Source organism: Heptranchias perlo, chromosome 21, assembly GCF_035084215.1.
Source record: "Heptranchias perlo isolate sHepPer1 chromosome 21, sHepPer1.hap1, whole genome shotgun sequence".
In the NCBI taxonomy this organism is placed as follows: Eukaryota; Metazoa; Chordata; class Chondrichthyes; order Hexanchiformes; family Hexanchidae; genus Heptranchias; species Heptranchias perlo.
The window spans coordinates 2286362-2304486 of record NC_090345.1 but is presented as its reverse complement, the minus strand read 5'-3'; the positions used below and the strand labels follow the sequence as shown (position 1 = coordinate 2304486).

At 51.1% G+C, this 18125-nt stretch overlaps 1 protein-coding gene across 1 annotated transcript in view; it reads left to right on the top strand.

Annotated features, from left to right (window-relative positions):
* pdcd11 (programmed cell death 11) overlaps positions 1-18125 on the top strand; it is a 55982-nt gene that overhangs the window by 5178 nt on the left and 32679 nt on the right. The window contains exons 6-14 of the mRNA XM_068001972.1: positions 537-660; positions 4161-4342; positions 6051-6158; positions 7718-7924; positions 11776-11900; positions 12649-12709; positions 13647-13793; positions 16278-16529; positions 16669-16809. Of these exons, the coding sequence (XP_067858073.1) occupies positions 537-660; positions 4161-4342; positions 6051-6158; positions 7718-7924; positions 11776-11900; positions 12649-12709; positions 13647-13793; positions 16278-16529; positions 16669-16809 (1347 nt within the window). The remainder of the gene's footprint in view (positions 1-536; positions 661-4160; positions 4343-6050; positions 6159-7717; positions 7925-11775; positions 11901-12648; positions 12710-13646; positions 13794-16277; positions 16530-16668; positions 16810-18125) is intronic.

Genomic DNA, 18125 nt, shown 5'->3' with positions numbered 1-18125 from the left:
GCAGCGATTTGACTAAATCCATCCTCCATCTCAACATTTCCAGAACTAACAATATGCCTGGGGGATCTCTGAGTGGGTGAGGGGGTGGGCAATGAGGGGCATCGTCTCTCCAATGCCAAATTGAAGCATTTGTGTAAGTTATATTAAACTGGAAAAAGTATATGTTAATTGTAAATCATTTATCAGCATTGATTATTTTTTCTGCTGAACTGTTTGTTTTAAAATTAACACCAAATTCTCCTTTTACTCATATCCGTGACTCTTTACCTGACGTTAGTTCCCAGGAATCATTTCAAAATGTAAAATGCGGAGGCTTGTTATCCTTTCCTGGTGAAATTCCTGGGATTTCCCTGTCACTGGGAATCACTTCACTGATTTTCAGCATGGGGGGGGGTGGGAGGGAGAGGGGGTGGGGGGTGTGGCCATCGAGCGTCCGTCTTGATTTGTTGTAATTGTACATTTGGTTCACCATTACCTCGGGTCTGGCCCCTGGTCCTCGTACTGAGTGTTCCTTTCCTCTCTCTGTGTAACTTTAGTTGCTCTCAGGCTGCGTGTCGAGTGTGGAGGATCACGGGTACCTGGTCGATATTGGGGTCAATGCCACCACGGCCTTCCTCTCTCAACAGAAAGCCCAGGAGTACATCAAGAACAGAAACCGAGGTGAGGCCCACACAGTGGTAGCGCAGGGATAAAGCTGCTCCTCACTCTCAACAGGCCAGTCAGACGTTCAGTGGAACGGAATCCACAACCGAGATGGCAAACTATTCCTGACCAGTGGTACCAGCTCACGACAGGTCTGGCATCCAGGCATTGGGAGTGCTGACTGTGATCAGATACGGTTGATTAATTCTCTGTACCTTGCTTATTCCTGTACATGTTGCTGGCCAGGTGCTTTCTAACTGTCATTGGGAATGCACCAACCACCAAGGAATGCTGAGTATTTAGTTTGCAATTGAAAGATACTCTTCATTGCAACTAGTGCTGCTCTCACTCTCGTCAGCCTTGGCCCATTGGGCAGCACTCTCTCCTCAGTCAGAAGGTCGTGGGTTCGAGCCCCACTCCAGAGACTTTAGTCCATAATCCAGACTGATACTCCCAGCGCTGCGCTGTCGGAGGGGCAGTACTGAGGGAGCGCTGCGCTGTCGGAGGGGCAGTACTGAGGGAGCGCTGCGCTGTCGGAGGGGCAGTACTGAGGGAGCGCTGCGCTGTCGGAGGGGCAGTACTGAGGGAGCGCTGCGCTGTCGGAGGGGCAGTACTGAGGGAGCGCTGCGCTGTCGGAGGGGCAGTACTGAGGGAGCGCTGCGCTGTCGGAGGGGCAGTACTGAGGGAGCGCCGCGCTGTCGGAGGGTCAGTACTGAGGGAGCGCCGCGCTGTCGGAGGGGCAGTACTGAGGGAGCGCCGCACTGTCGGAGGGGCAGTACTGAGGGAGCGCCGCGCTGTCGGAGGGTCAGTACTGAGGGAGCGCCGCGCTGTCGGAGGGGCAGTACTGAGGGAGCGCCGCGCTGTCGGAGGGGCAGTACTGAGGGAGCGCTGCGCTGTCGGAGGGGCAGTACTGAGGGAGCGCTGCGCTGTCGGAGGGGCAGTACTGAGGGAGCGCTGCGCTGTCGGAGGGGCAGTACTGAGGGAGCGCTGCGCTGTCGGAGGGGCAGTACTGAGGGAGCGCTGCGCTGTCGGAGGGGCAGTACTGAGGGAGCGCTGCGCTGTCGGAGGGGCAGTACTGAGGGAGCGCTGCGCTGTCGGAGGGGCAGTACTGAGGGAGCGCTGCGCTGTCGGAGGGTCAGTCTTTTGGATCAGACATTAAACCAACGCTCCGTCTGCCCCCTCGGGTAGACGTAAAACATCCCATGGCCCTATTTCGAAGAAGGGCAGAGGAGTTCTCACTGCTGTCCTGGTCAATATGTATCTCTCAACCATTTGTGGGATCTTGCTGTGTGGAAAGTAGCTGTCCCGTTTCCTACATTACAACAGTGACTACATTTCAAAAGCACTTTTTTTTAATTCGTTCATGGGATGTTTTACTAGGGCTCCTTGGTGCCACACTCTGTCAAATGCTGCCTTGCTGTCAAGGGCAACCACTCTCACCTCACCTCTGGAATTCAGCTCTTTTGTCCATGTTTGGACCAAGGCTGTAATGAGGTCTGGAGCCGAGTGGTCCTGGCGGAACCCAAACTGAGCATCGGTGAGCAGGTTATTGGTGAGTAAGTGCCGCTTGATAGCACTGTCGACGACACCTTCCATCACTTTGCTGATGATTGAGAGTAGACTGATGGGGCGGTAATTGGCCGGATTGGATTTGTTCTGCTTTTTGTGGACAGGACATACCTGGGCAATTTTCCACATTGTCGGGTAGATGCCAGTGTTGTAGCTGTACTGGAACAGCTTGGCTAGAGGCGCAGCTAGTTCTGGAGCACAAGTCCTCAGCACTACAGCCGGGATGTTGTCGGGGCCCATAGCCTTTGCTGTATCCAGTGCACTCAGCCATTTCTTGATATCATCTGGAGTGAATCGAATTGGCTGAAGACTGGCTTCCGTGATGGTGGGGATATCGGGAGGAAGCCGAGATGGGTCATCCACTCGGCACTTCTGGCTGAAGATGGTTGCAAAAGCTTCAGCCTTGTCTTTTGCACTCGTGCTGGACTCTGCCATCAATGAGGATGGGGATGTTTGCAGAGCCTCCTCCTCCCGTTAGTTGTTTAATTGTCCACCACCATTCACAACTGGATGTGGCAGGACTGCAGAGCTTTGATCTGATCCGTTGGTTGTGGAATCGCTTAGCTCTGTCTATAGCATGTTGCTTCCGCTGTTTAGCATGCGTGTAGTCCTGAGTTGTAGCTTCACCAGGTTGGCACCTCATTTTTCGGTATGCCTGGTGCTGCTCCTGGCATGCTCTTCTGCACTCCTCATTGAGCCAGGGTTGATCCCCTGGCTTGTTGGTAATGGTAGAGTGAGGAATATGCCGGGCCATGAGGTTACAGATTGTGCTGGAATACAATTCTGCTGCTGCTGATGGCCCACAGCACCTCATGGATGCCCAATTTTGAGCTGCTAGATCTGTTCTGAATCTATCCCATTTAGCACGGTGGTAGTGCCACACAACACGTTGGACGGTGTCCTCGGTGCGAAGACAGGACTTCGTCTCCATGAGGACTGTGCAGTGGTCACTCCTACCAATACTGTCACGGACAGATGCGTTTGCGACAGGTAGATTGGTGAGGACGAGGTCAAGTAAGGTTTTCCCTCTTGTTGGTTCGCTCACCACCTGCCGCAGGCCCAGTCTGGCAGCTGTGTCCTTCAGGACTCGGCCAGCTCGGTCAGTAGTGGTGCTACCGAGCCACTCTTGGTGATGGACATTGAATTCCCCACCCAGAGTACATTCTGTGCCCTTGCTACCCTCAGTACTTCCTCCAAGTGGTGCTCAACATGGAGGAGGACTGATTCATCAGCTGAGGGAGGGCGGTAGGTGGTAATCAGCAGGAGGTTTCCTTGCCCATGTTTGACCTGATGCCATGAGATTTCATGGGGTCCAGAGTCAATGTTGAGGACTCCCAGGGCCACTCCCTCCTGACTGTATATCACTGTACCGCCACCTCTGGTGGGTCTGTCCTGCCGGTGGGACAGGACATACCCAGGGATGGTGATGGAAGAGTCTGGGACATTGGCTGAAAGGTATGATTCTGTGAGTATGGCTATGTCAGGCTGTTGCTTGACTAGTCTGTGGGACAGCTCTCCCAATTTTGGCACAAGTCCCCAGATGTTAGTGAGGAGGACTTTGCAGGGTCGACTTTGTTGTGTCCGATGACAGATGGTCCGTCCGGTTTGATTCTTATTATGACTTTTTTTAGCGAGATGTTATAACTGAGTGGCTTGCTAGGCCATTTCAGAGGGCAATTAAGAATCAACCACATTGCTGTGGGTCTGGAGTCACATATAGGCCAGACCGGGTAAGGACGGCTGTAAAGCGCTTTGGAACTTCCTGAGGTTGTGAAAGACGCTATATAAATGCAAGTAATTTTTTCTCTTTTCTCTTTCCCTGGCTCAATAGCTGTAGAGTCCCGAGAGCAGTTTATATTACAGTCGGTGAGGCCTCTGCTGACTATCCAGCTCTCGTATTTCTGGCACTTTCTCTAACCGACACCCATGTATATTTTGTTCTGCTCTAGGGTTGCCTCTCCGTGTTGGGCAGTACTTAAACTCCCTCGTGGAGACAGTGAAGAATAAAGGCAGAATCGTCCAGCTCTCAATCTGTCCGACTGATGTGGTTGCAGCGATAGCTGCTGAGGATCAGAAGTGGAACCTGTGCAACCTGCTCCCTGGGCTGATGATCAGGGCCGAGGTTCAGAAGGTGAAGATTTTAGGATCTTGTATTGTCTCCCGTTCCCTAAACACTGAAAAGGCTGGGTGTCTTCTGTAGAAAAGAGAAGTCTGAGGGATGACCTGATTGAGGTCTTTAAAATTATGAAAGGGGTTTGATAGGGTAGACATAGAGAAGATGTTTCTACTTGTGGGGAATCCAAAACAAGGAGCCATAAATATAAGAAAGTCACTTATAAATCCAATAGGGAATTCAGGAGAAACTTCTTTACCCAAAGAGTAGTGAGAATGTGGAACTTGCCACTACCAGGAGTGGTTGAGGCGAATAGTGTAGATACATTTTTGGAGAAGCTGGATAAACACGAGAGAGAAAGGAATAGAAGGATATGCTGATAGGGTGAGATGAAATAAAGAGTGGGAGGAGGCTTGTGTGGAGCATGGACCTGTTGGGCCTGTTTCTGAGCTGTAAATTCTATGTAACTACGGGGTATTCCTGCGAGACTCATAAAAATCCGTTCTGTGGCCTTGCATCAGCCCCTTCCAGCCAGCCTGTTGGACGCAGAACCTATTTGGGGAAAAATAAGACGGGTTCACATTTCAGGTGTGACCTTTGGTCAGAGGGAAGAGGTTGAGTGAAGAGGCCTAGCCGAGATGTTAAGCTGTCTTTTCTCTCGAGTGGTCTCTGACCTGTGGCCCACCACCACTTTCTCCATCCTGTTACACGTTAGTGCCATTGATAATTTTTCTTTTTGTCTGCAACAAACCTGCCAGCTTTCTCGAGTCTGATAATGGGGCATTGAAGATAAAAGGGGGTTAATGATGAATCTCTACAGTACATTGATTGGCCCACAGTGTGAGCAGTCTGCAGATTCAGGGCTCCCAGTATAACCAGGAGATTGAAGCCTGGGAAAAGGAGCAGCACTGATTGCAGCAGGACGATTCCGGGGCTGGGATGATAGACTTCAGCCTGGACTGTACTGATTGCAGTAGCGAAGTTTAAAGGTGATTAAAATTAAATGATTTGAGAGGGTAAACAGGGAAAGGTTGTTTCCACTGGTGGGTGAACCAGCAATGAGGGCCAGAATCTCCGGGTTAGTCCTGAAGGTGTAAAAGGGGAGGGGCGAAGGGTACAGGGAGATGGGATTAACTTGGGTCTGAGGGGGCTAGCACTGGACACAAGCACGATGGGCCAAATGACCACCACCTGCTCCAAAGTTTGTCTGATTCTCTGAAATGGCCACCCTGCTTTCAGAATAATGGTGACCGTGAGCATCCTTCATGTTTTCTCCGAGCACTTCACGGCAAAAAGGATTGGGCGGAGGGAGGCTGCCTGCGACTGATCGCCTGGTGAGGGAGTGTATGCTAGACCCAGGCCCTGGTGTGACCACTCAGTGCCTGATCTACGCTCCTCCCTCCGGCCCCTCGGGGTGTGTGCTGGACCCAGTCCCTGGTGTGACCGCTCAGTCCCCGATCCACGCTCCTCCCTCTGGCCCCTCGGGGTGTGTGCTGGACTCGAGGCCCTGGTGTGATCGCTCAGTCCCCGATCCACGCTCCTCCCTCTGGCCCCTCGGGGTGTGTGCTGGACTCCAGTCCCTGGTGTGACCGCTCAGTGCCCAACCTGTGCTCTCTCTCTCGCTGGCTCTGTCCTCTGAGGCTGGCCCATGGCTGCAATGACTTGCTTTGAACTTCTGTTATGATGACTGCTCCATTGCTAGAACCTTGTGCTGATTTGATCACAGGTGACTTTCCACGGCCTGGTTCTGCTGTTCCTCTCCGGCTTGTCGGGCTTTGTCGATTTTATGCACCTGGACCCTCAGAAAGTCAGGACCTACCGCCAGGGTCAGAAGGTGAGTTTGAGGAAACCGCCGTTCGGCACCTTTTAACGTTTTTAAAAGAAAAACACCCCAAGGCACTTCACAAATAGGCATAAGGAACTGGCAATGAGCCAGGAAGAGGAGGTTTATAGTGGTGATGTAAAGTTTGGTTGAAGGGGGGTGGGTTTTGAGACTTTTTTAAAGGAGAAGAAAGACAATGTTTAGGGAGGGAGTTCGGAGAGTAGGACTGAGACGGCTGATGGTTTTACCACTGATGGGGCAAGGTTTTAATACCATTGATTGCGAAGGGTTGGTTATTGAGCCAATGGCTACACACGAACATGTCCAGCAAAGACTGCCGGATATGTACAGGAGCAGGAACCCTGGCTGTTTTGTTTTATTGCTTCCCTGGACCACGAGCCCTGAGGCTGCGTGTAGCTCCCTGACTGAGATCAATCATCTCTACACAGACTGGGGACTTTGTGGGTCCGACTGACTCGCTGTAGAGAGCCCTCGAGAAACTTATACCTGGCTTTGGTCTCACTGTGAGACCCCCAAAGTCCCTGATCGAGAGGCTCTATCTCGGGACCTACCACAAGGGTTATTGGCAAATGAACTTCAATATGGATAAGTGTGAGGTGGTGCATTTTCGTAGGAAGAATAAGGAAGCCGCATATTGCTTGGAAAATAAGAGTCTAAATGGGGTAGAGGAGCAGAGGGATCTGGGGGTACAGATTCACAAATCACTAAAAGTAGTGAGGCAGGTTAATAAGGCCATAAAAAGGCAAATCAAGCACTGGGGTTCATTTCTAGAGGGATAGAATTGAAAAGCAGAGAAGTTATGTTAAACTTGTTTAGAACCTTGATTAGACCACATTTGGAGTATTGTGAACAGTTCTGGTCTCCATATTATAAAAAGGATATAGAGGCACTGGAGAAGGCGCAAAAAAGATTCACAAGGATGATACCAGAACTGAGAGGATATACGTATCAGGAAAGATTGAACAGGCTGGGGCTATTTTCTCTAGTAAGGCTGAGGGGTGACCTGATAGAGGTCTTTAAGATAATGAAAGGGTTTGATAGGGTAGACGTAGAGAAGACGTTTCCACTTGTGGGGAGACCAGAACTAGGGACCATAAATATAAGATAGTCACTAATAAATCCAATCGGGAATTCAGGAGAAACTTCTTTACCCAGAGAGTGGTGAGAATGTGGAACTCATTACCACAGGGAGTGGTTGAGGTGAATAGCATAGATACATTTAAGGGGAAGCCAGATAAGCACATGAGGGAGAAAGGAATCGAAGGTTATGGTGATAGGGTGAGATGAAGTAGGGAGGGAGGAGGCTCGTGTGGAGCATAAACACCAGCACAGATCAGTTGGGCCGAATGGCCTGTTTCTGTGCTGTAGTTTCGATGTAACTCCATTGTACATGGGGATAGGTCTCACTGTGAGACCCCCACCGTCCCTGATCGAGAGGCTCTAACTATTGGATGCTTCTATTTCCAATTTGCTGCATTTTTTGTTCATTTTATGCCTCTGTTGCTGCTGTCCTGTCTGCAATAAACTGCAAGGAATGTGTCCCCCTCCAGGTGAAGGCGTGTGTCCTGTATGTGCAGCCGGACTCGAAGTCTGTGCACTTGACACTGCGGCCCCGTTTGCTGCAGCCGGGGGCTGTGTTGCAGAAGCCGAGCGTGCACCAGATCGGCGAGGTTCTGGAGGAGAGCACCGTGCTGTGCTACCACAAGGGAGCTGGAGTCACCTTTCAGCTGGAAGATGGGAGCTTCGCCTACTCGCGCGTGAGTGATTCACCTCTGCTCACCTACACGTGTGGTGTTTGTGCCGTCTAATTGTTTTCAGCCATGTGCGGAGTGGTGTGTTGGGTGTGTGCGGAGTGGTGTGTTGGGTGTGTGCGGAGTGGTGTGTTGGGTGTGTGCGGAGTGGTGTGTTGGGTGTGTGCGGAGTGGTGTGTTGGGTGTGTGCGGAGTGGTGTGTTGGGTGTGTGCGGGGTGGTGCGTTGGGTGTGTGCGGGGTGGTGCGTTGGGTGTGTGCGGGGTGGTGCGTTGGGTGTGTGCGGGGTGGTGCGTTGGGTGTGTGCGGGGTGGTGCGTTGGGTGTGTGCGGGGTGGTGCGTTGGGTGTGTGCGGGGTGGTGCGTTGGGTGTGTGCGGGGTGGTGCGTTGGGTGTGTGCGGGGTGGTGCGCGTTGGGTGTGTGCGGGGTGGTGTGTTGGGTGTGTGCGGGGTGGTGTGTTGGGTGTGTGCGGGGTGGTGCGCGTTGGGTGTGTGCGGGGTGGTGCGCGTTGGGTGTGTGCGGGGTGGTGCGCGTTGGGTGTGTGCGGGGTGGTGCGCGTTGGGTGTGTGCGGGGTGGTGCGTTGGGTGTGTGCTGGGTGGTGCGTTGGGTGTGTGCGGGGTGGTGCGTTGGGTGTGTGCGGAGTGGTGCGCGTTGGGTGTGTGCGGGGTGGTGCGTTGGGTGTGTGCGGGGTGGTGCGTTGGGTGTGTGCGGGGTGGTGCGTTGGGTGTGTGCGGGGTGGTGCGCGTTGGGTGTGTGCGGGGTGGTGCGTTGGGTGTGTGCGGGGTGGTGCGTTGGGTGTGTGCGGGGTGGTGCGTTGGGTGTGTGCGGGGTGGTGCGTTGGGTGTGTGCGGGGTGGTGCGTTGGGTGTGTGCGGGGTGGTGCGCGTTGGGTGTGTGCGGGGTGGTGCGCGTTGGGTGTGTGCGGGGTGGTGCGCGTTGGGTGTGTGCGGGGTGGTGCGTTGGGTGTGTGCGGGGTGGTGCGTTGGGTGGTGCGTTGGGTGTGTGCGGGGTGGTGCGTTGGGTGTGTGCGGGGTGGTGCGTTGGGTGTGTGCGGGGTGGTGCGTTGGGTGTGTGCGGGGTGGTGCGCGTTGGGTGTGTGCGGGGTGGTGCGCGTTGGGTGTGTGCGGGGTGGTGCGCGTTGGGTGTGTGCGGGGTGGTGCGTTGGGTGTGTGCGGGGTGGTGCGTTGGGTGTGTGCGGGGTGGTGCGTTGGGTGTGTGCGGGGTGGTGCGTTGGGTGTGTGCGGGGTGGTGCGTTGGGTGTGTGCGGGGTGGTGCGCGTTGGGTGTGTGCGGGGTGGTGCGTTGGGTGTGTGCGGGGTGGTGCGTTGGGTGTGTGCGGGGTGGTGCGTTGGGTGTGTGCGGGGTGGTGCGTTGGGTGTGTGCGGGGTGGTGCGTTGGGTGTGTGCGGGGTGGTGCGTTGGGTGTGTGCGGGGTGGTGCGTTGGGTGTGTGCGGGGTGGTGCGTTGGGTGTGTGCGGGGTGGTGCGTTGGGTGTGTGCGGGGTGGTGCGTCGGGTGTGTGCGGAGTGGTGTGTGTCGGGTGTGTGCACTGATATAAAGGGTGTGCACCACCGTAAAAAAGAAAAAAATCACAACTTTGAATGGAAGATCTTTTTAGAGAACATTATTCAGGGTAAATAACAAACAGAACAAATGTACAAAATAATGGATAATTGTAATAATTTAATATTATATTGGCTGATAAATTTATATAATTTATGAAATTAAGTTGCACTACGATTGAGCAGATCAGACTCCTTTATACTTTATTAAAAATGATCTGATGGGAACGATTCCAATCAGCTTTTTGTTGAATCAGCTCAATGTTTCTGATTCAAACAGAAATAAATCATGTGCGATCAGAATTTTTAAATTGAGTCAGAAATACGAAACAGCTGTCAAATCAGTCGTGTGAATTTGGGGATAGGGAACAGTTTAATTAAAGTTCCCCCCGCCCCATTAAATCCTCAGCAGGGTTTTAAAAAATATTGCATTACAATTGTACATCTTGCAGGTCTCATTAGTTCAGGCAGGAACCTGAACTGAGGGAGACAAAGGACAAAGATAAAGAGAGACAATCCTTGGGGCAACTGAGGGCTTTCGGATAGTAGTTATATAAAACAATTTAAATCAACTTCATTGTTTCGATTACAATGTACCAATGTGATTGGAAAGTATATTTTAGCACAATTGTAGAAGGATCTTTAATAACAATATCACACCAAGTAATTCTGACACAAATCATGTGTAAATATGGAAATTGATAAACAATACAATATGCCATGTAATTTGGGTTCATTTGTAATTTGCTTTAGAAGCTAATGTCGAATAGGATGGTGACAAAGACTGTTAATTGCACTAATCGTAGACTCCCTCCAATGTTATTTGCTACCAGTGCCTTAAACAAATACGTTTGTCTTTAGACTAAAGAAACAGTTCTCCACAATTCACACTAGAGATGAAAAGCCTAACTTTTAACTCCTGCCTCTCAGCAGCGTCTCCACCAGCGAGCACTGGTGTGGTGCGCGGACGGAATGACTGTGTGCGTGTGTTCGTTCTATCAACGCTAATGGTCCCACAAACAACAGGATACAGTTAGGATCTACAGGTTCCTCCCGCTGGTTGTCCAGTCTCAGCTGTGGTGAGGGGGCGGCTTCTGTAAATACATTGACAAAAGGCTGGGGCGTGCTCCTCACTTGCATGCTTCCTAGAGCCCCGTTGCGACGGTGCAATGGTTGGCTGCCTCAGTGGTTGAAGCCTGGTGCTGTGTGTGGAGAAAGGAGGGAAGAGACACAGACGTTGGGAAAGGCTGTGGAGACGGGCATCCTGACAGCACAGCACACATTTACACTAACAGCCCGTGTCACAGTACGAGCTAATGTGGGCTTCCAACCTCCCAGCCATGGGTTGTTGGGGCAGGGGCCTGGGATTTGGTGCATCCAAGCCAAGTCCCTGCCCCTTCCCCGCTCTATGGTGGTCACCAAAGTAGCCTCAGAAGACAGTAGCTTGGACAGCCCTTGTGATAGGCGGTCCCCTTCTCTCCTCTGAACTCCAACCCCTCTCTCGCAACCTTCCTTGTCTCTGTTTAATCGCCACTATCACGGGCAGTGAACTTTGCCCCTCCTGATTCCCCCCCACCCCCCCACCGATTCACAGCCTGACGTTCTCTTCCTTCTTCCCGCATGTTCACCATGTTGAAATCGATGCTCATCTCAGTAGCTCCTGCTCTGACACATTCTTTCCCCAGATCTGAAAACTCCTCAACTCCCCTAGTCTTCCCTTTCACTCCGACAGCCTGCAGACGTTTACAACCCAAGCTTGGCGTCACCCAGCCCCTGCTACTTGACGTGGCTCCGACCCTTTTGAGCTTTGCACTACGGTCTCTCCACTCACACAGGTTCAATCCCAGACCGCACTCAGTAATCTTGTCCAGGGCACAAAGATCAAACTACTGCAACTAACCTCAGTGGCCGTAGGTTGTGAACGGGACAGTTCCTGCTCCTGATCCGTATCCTGCTGGAAAGTGCGTGTGGCTGTCACGTGAGGTCAGGGCTGTGCCTGGCTGTGATGCCCTCTGGATTGAATATCCTGCTGACACTTGTGCGAGGCCCACACATGCCTTCTGCCCTTGGGTGCGATGCCAGAGAGTGGTCACGACCCTGGGAACTGTAATCTTGTTCAGATTATTTGGTGGTGATCTGCAGCATTCCTGTTGATTGCTGTAATAGTGCTATCACATTATACTGGACATCGAGTATAGCAGGCAAAATGCGTTCGCACAAGGCACCCATTGTAAGTGTTGGGAACTGTACTGCACCCCACAGAATTACTAACTGTTAACTTCCGCTCTTCCTCGTTCAAGAAACGCCACCTGTGTGAAGCAAAGCTGACCGTTAACCCCAGCAAGTTCAAGGAAGGCACCAATCACAGGTGCAGGGTCATTGACCACAGTCCCATGGAGCAGATGGCCCTGGTGTCGCTGAAAAAGTGAGTGAGTGAGCTCGGGATTTTTCTGTGTGTGTGATCAGTCATCAGTATTGGGATGTAGTGTTCAATAAGAATATCACTGGTGGGATAAAACGTCAGCCCGTGTAACGATACAGGAAGTAATTTGCTGTCAGTCAGATCTGCTGAGAAAAGAGCAGTGTGGAGGAGAGGGAACAGGGTTAGATAGAGTAAAACTCCCTCTACACTGTCCCAACAAACACTCCCAGGGCAGGTACAGCACGGGTCAGATACAGAGTAAAGCTCCCTCTACACTGTCCCAACAAACACTCCCAGGGCAGGTACAGCACGGGTTAGATACAGAGTAAAGCTCCCTCTACACTGTCCCATCAAACACTCCCAGGGCAGGTACAGCACGGGTCAGATACAGAGTAAAGCTCCCTCTACACTGTCCCAACAAACACTCCCAGGGCAGGTACAGCACGGGTTAGATACAGAGTAAAGCTCCCTCTACACTGTCCCATCAAACACTCCCAGGGCAGGTACAGCACGGGTTAGACACAGAGTAAAGCTCCCTCTACACTGTCCCATCAAACACTCCCAGGGCAGGTACAGCACGGGTTAGACACAGAGTAAAGCTCCCTCTACACTGTCCCAACAAACACTCCCAGGGCAGGTACAGCACGGGTTAGACACAGATTATCTTCACTGTTCAATCTTCATTAGATTGCTGTCTGCTGCACCAATGTGACACAGGGCCCTCCTTTAATTTTGAGTTTCTAATTTTCAGGAGTATTATTGAAGCCCCATTTCTGAGGTATCAGGACATCCATCCAGGACAGCTGATCGAGGTAAGTCCGTACAGTCAGAGTGAAATAAACAGTCCAAGTGTGGCGGAATTCCGATTCCCTGAGCAGCCTGCAGCCAGACCAGAGTTTCGAGGTGTAGAGCCATGAATGACCAGTCCCAAAATGTTCTACTCTCTGCCTCAGCATCACCTCCAGCTGCTGCTGAACTAGTCACCGTTCAAACCATGCCTTCCACCTCTTCAGTCGTTTGTGAGTGATTATATGTTTGTACCAGATCTCCCGACTCTCCATTTATCATCCCTGGTTTTGATATATCCAAAAGAACCTTTTTTGTTGCAGCAATGGGTGAATGAAGCAGTGCGGTGTGCACCTTTCATCCTCTCTGCCGTCCCTGGTGCGTCCAATCCCTCTGCTTCTTTCTTTTAGCCCACCCCGTCCATTTTGTCCTCCAACTCTCGTGCCTTTTGCAGCGATCTTTAACAGAGTTGCCACCCAAGTCCTTGCCCGCGTCTCTCTCCACTCCCTGGTCAAGTGCCTCCGCCCTGGTTTCTGACCCTCTCAAAGCACCAAAACCGCCCTGGTTGGTGTGACTGCATCACGATTCTTCACCTGCACAAAGACTGCACTTCTCCCAACTTGACCCACCCCTTCCTCGTTTCAGTGAATCGGACGATTCCCAGTCCGTGCTGAGTTACCAGGAGTTGTCCTTGGTGCCCATGGGATCGGGCACGGAAAGTGAAAATAACCAGAGTTCACATTCCTCTCCCTTACCCAATGAGCTCTGGTCAGCATCCAGCAACCCCTGATCTGTGTATTCTGTGACCCCTGATCCTTCTGTAAAGTGCATCTGTGGACATTAGTTGAGCAGCTGTCGACTCGCTGCCTTAACTCGCGTGTGTAGAATGGCCACTTTGGGTGAGTTGAGTTCTTTCCAACAGATTTGCTAATACTCCGCTTTCTTCCCTTTGCTGCTTTTCAGGGTAAAGTCACCTCTCTGGAGAAATTCGGGATGCACGTGAAGATTACAGACCACATCCGGGGACTGGTGCCGCGGACACACCTGGCAGATATTCCACTCAAGCACCCGGAGAAGCTGTACAGCGTGGGAGACCAGATCAGGTGCAGGGTGAGTATGCAGTGTTCACTCCTCGGTATCGTGTGGGTCTGACCTACTGCCTGAACGAAAGGGGCAGCGTTAGATCCAGGACTCGAACTTGTGTATACCCCGCCTCTCACAGCATCTCTCAAAAAAGGGAGGGTGGGGGAGCCAGAAACGTGTGAGGATTTACCAGGAGATTCCATCCCCACCCAGAATGAAACTGGGGCTAAAAGGATTAAATTATGAGGACAGGTTGCACAGACTAGGCTTGTATTCCCTCGAGTATAGAAGATTAAGGGGTGATCTAATTGAGGTGTTTAAGATGATTAAAGGATTTGATAGTTTCTCTCTATCCATCCTATTTCCTCTGGGGGAGTCCAGAACAAGGGGGCATAACCTTAAAATTAGAGCCAGGCCATTCAGGGGTGATGTCAGGAAGCACTTCCTCACACAAAGGGGAGTGGAAATCTGGAACTCTCTTCCCCCCCCTCCCTCCCCCCCCAAAGGCTGAGGGTCAATTGAAAATTGCAAAACTGAGATTGATAGATTTTGTTGGGTAAGGGGATTAAGGGATATGGAACTAAGGTGGGTAAATGGAGTTAAGATACAAATCAGGCACGATCTAATTGAATGGCAGAACAGGCCCGAGGGGCTGAATGGCCTCCTCCTGTTCCTAATGTGAGCCTGTTTTCTGGGGGAATTCCACTCGAGCGGGATGCCCTGTCAGTTACTCGCTTCCTGTATTGCATTTCTCAGCTCGGAGGTAGACTGGAATAAACATTCTGTAGAAAGAAAAAGCAAAAAAATAACCAACCTGCAGATGCTGGAAATCCGAACCAAAACCAGAAAATGTTGAAAAGTCTCAGCGGGTCGGTGCACATCTGAGGAGAGAACAGAGGAGTTAATGGTTCAGGCACAGTCCTTCATCAGAACCAGAGGAAATTACAGCTCAACGGTGTTTACAAAGGAAAAAACCAATGGGAAGGGGGAATAATAAAAAATAATTTCTGTTCACCTGTTATTTCTTCAGTTCTGACAGTGTGGGGGAATCCAAAACTAGGGGTCATAAATACAAGATTATATTGGATTATATATAAATCCAATTGGGAATTCAGGAGAAACCAAGAGTGGTTAAATGTGGAACTCGCTACTACAAGGAGTAGTTGAGGTGAATAGTGTAGATACATTTAAGGGGAAGCTCAATAAACACATGAGGGAGAAAGGAATAGCAGGATATGCTGATAGGGTGAGATGAAGAGGGATGGGGGAGGCATAGACCAGTTGGGCCAACTAGCCTGTTCCTGTGCTGCACATTCTATGTAGTTACACTGGAAAGAAACACTGACTGACCTGCTGAGTGTTTCCAGCTTTTTCTGTTTTTGTTAACCATTTGCAAAAAGTGGGGAAATGCTACATGAAAGTAATAAATTGCCCCGATGTTTGTGGTACAGTTGGGGAATTGTCACGTCTTCGCCTCCGAGCCCCAGATACGCATGCACAGCAAATGAGGCTGCTCCGTACAGACAGGTTAACGCCTCACTGCAACCCTTCGTTACACACGGATTGTAGTAATGGGTGCTGGTAGTTGCATCGTACGGAACGAGTAGCTCCGATTCCTTGCCATGCTGTCTGGCACATGTTAGTGCTGATGGCCGGGAACTAGTTCACAGGGACTGGACAGCTGGAAGTTCAACATGAGGTTCTGTAGTTTTTCCTAATTGTTTTTGGAATTGCACATTCTTTGACGAAAACCAGTAACCAGGGATCCTACTAGTGGTGGGTGCCTCCTGTATCTTGAATCTTCGAGGACGGGTATACTTGCCCCTCTCACCTGTACACACAGTTTGAGATTTGTTGTGGTACTGAGTGAAATTGGAGCAGTTCCGTATTCTCCATTGTGTGGCCGGCTTGGCGTCCACACTAGGACGTGCCCGTCGCCCTGCCCCCTCCCCCCGCAGTAACTGACCCCACCCATACTCCAACCAGCTGCAATGTGAAGCTTAGCCCTGAATAAGGGCTGTGATGTGTTTGATTCTAAAACCAGGTATTGATGCTCAGTGAAGCAATGATATTGCTTATTGGGTTTTGGTCTACAGCGAGGCTGCTCTGATCTATTGACTGTTGCAGGAGCCTGTGTATGGGTTCAGAACAGGACCGCCCAGTTACAGCAACCTGGTGGTTCTGGTACTGGGCAGGCAGCCCAGAGCTCGGGAGTTCAAATCTCACCACGGCAGGTTGTGAAATGGTATTCAGAAAATCTGGTATATTAAATAACCATGAAAGCTGCTGGATTGTTATAAAACACAAATGGTTCACTAATGGCCATCAGGGAAGGAAACCTGCCGTCCCTACCTGGTACTGCCGACACATGACTCCAGTCCCACTCTGTGGTTGGCTCTTGATGCCCTTGGGGTAACTAGGGTGATAAATGCTGCCGTGCCGGTATCGGCCACCTCTCGAGAACAAACCGGAGAGTTCCCTTTTTTGGGTTAAACATTGCTTCCTTCTCAGGTGTTGACCGTAAACAGTGACTCCAAGAGGCTTATCTTGACTCGGAAGAAGACGCTGGTTGGATCGAAACTCCCCATCGTTACCTGCTACGCGGATGCCGCCCCCAAGCGGGTGGCCCACGGGTACATCGTGTGCGTGAAGCCGTTCGGCTGCATCGTCCGCTTCTACAACGAGGTGCGGGGTCTGGTCCCGCAGCAGGAGCTGAGCGCCCGGCCCGTGCCCTTCCCGGAAAAGGTCTTCTACGTTGGCCAGGTGAGAGAGCAGGCCGTGGGGAGGTGGGCTGCGTTCGGAGCGGGACTGGGGGAACGGCAGGACCTGTGTCGTTCTGTGTGCTGCGCCGTTTTTGCCTCCTTCTCCCCTGGTAACATTTGCACTTCACCTCTCCCCACAGGTCGTCACGGTCACTGTCCTGAAGTGTGATCCAAGCCAGGAGAAGCTGCTGTTGTCCTTTAAAACCACCCGGGGTGCTGTTGCACAGGAAGTAGCAACTGAGGCTGATGGTAAAGGACCATCGACCTACCAGACTGGAAAGGTATTGGCAAACATAGAAAGAAAGACTTGCATTTATATAACGCCTTTCACAGCTACAGGACGTCCCGAAGCGCTTTACAGCCAATGAAGTACTTTTTTTGAAGTGTAATCAAGCAGCAGATAATCAGTTTTTAATGATGTTGGTTGAGAGATCAGTATTGACCAGGACACCGGGGAGAACTCCCCCGCTCTTCTTCAGATAGTGGCCGTGGGATCTTTTACGTCCACCCGAGAGAATAGATTGGTCCTCGGTTTAATGTCTCATCTGAAAGACGGCACCTCTGACAATGCAGCACTCCCTCAGTGCTGCACTGGGAGTGTCAGCCTGGATCGTGTGCTCAAGTCTCTGGAGTGAGGCTCAAACCCACGACCTTCTGACCTGAGAGGTGAGAGTGCTGCCCACTGAGCCACGGCTGACACACGAGCGCCTGGGACAGTGAAGATCAACGTAGGCAGCTGTTCAGGGACGAATCTGAGAGCATGTCACAGGAGAATAAAATAATAGATATATGATTAGTTAGTTAATCTCGCATGTGGCGTGTGGCAGCCCATTTCTTCCACTGCTGTCTGTCCAGAGCAAGGTATTTGACTCCGATCAGAGTCTCTCTTTCTCTCACATCCAGCAGATAGCAGCTCCCCACAGATGGTGTTGATATTTGCAAGTCTGTAACAGACTCATCTCGTCTCTGGGTTATTTCCGTAATGCAAGATATTTTTACGTTGACGTGCCCTTGGTCTGACTCACCTCCCTCTACCAAGAGGCCTTTAGTCTGGCTCCTACCTTTTGACCTGTCTGGTTTGGGTAGGCCCAACCAGGAGTTATACTCCCGCCAGCCTAGCTCTCGGGGTTGGAAGAGCACACAGGCCTTCCCATCACATCAAGGGGCAGTGCAGGAAGGTGTTATTGTAGGGCCCAGCCTTTGACTGGGTTTGCTCCTAAGTGGAGTCCCAAGTTTTCAGTCAGAAATTTGAGTTTTAAATGTTTGCAGTTGCTTCAGATTAAAGTTTTCTTTTTTTGGTGTGGGAGTCCAAAGTTGGGATATTGATTCTCAACTCTGGTTCTTGCTAGCCACTTGATTGTTAATACAATGTGATTAGCGTCGGCCAGTTAGAGAGCAGAGAGGGGCCCCATAGACCGGTACAAAACTTTACATAAAAATTGCACCTGGTACAAGTCACACCTCATTTAAATTTTTTTTTAAATGGCAGCTTGTTTGCAATCTTAGAGAAACTGACTCAACAACAGAAAATAAGTCAATGCCCAGAAGTCAGTAGGTAACCTCTAACTGACTTTAGCATTCATACATTTTTATATTT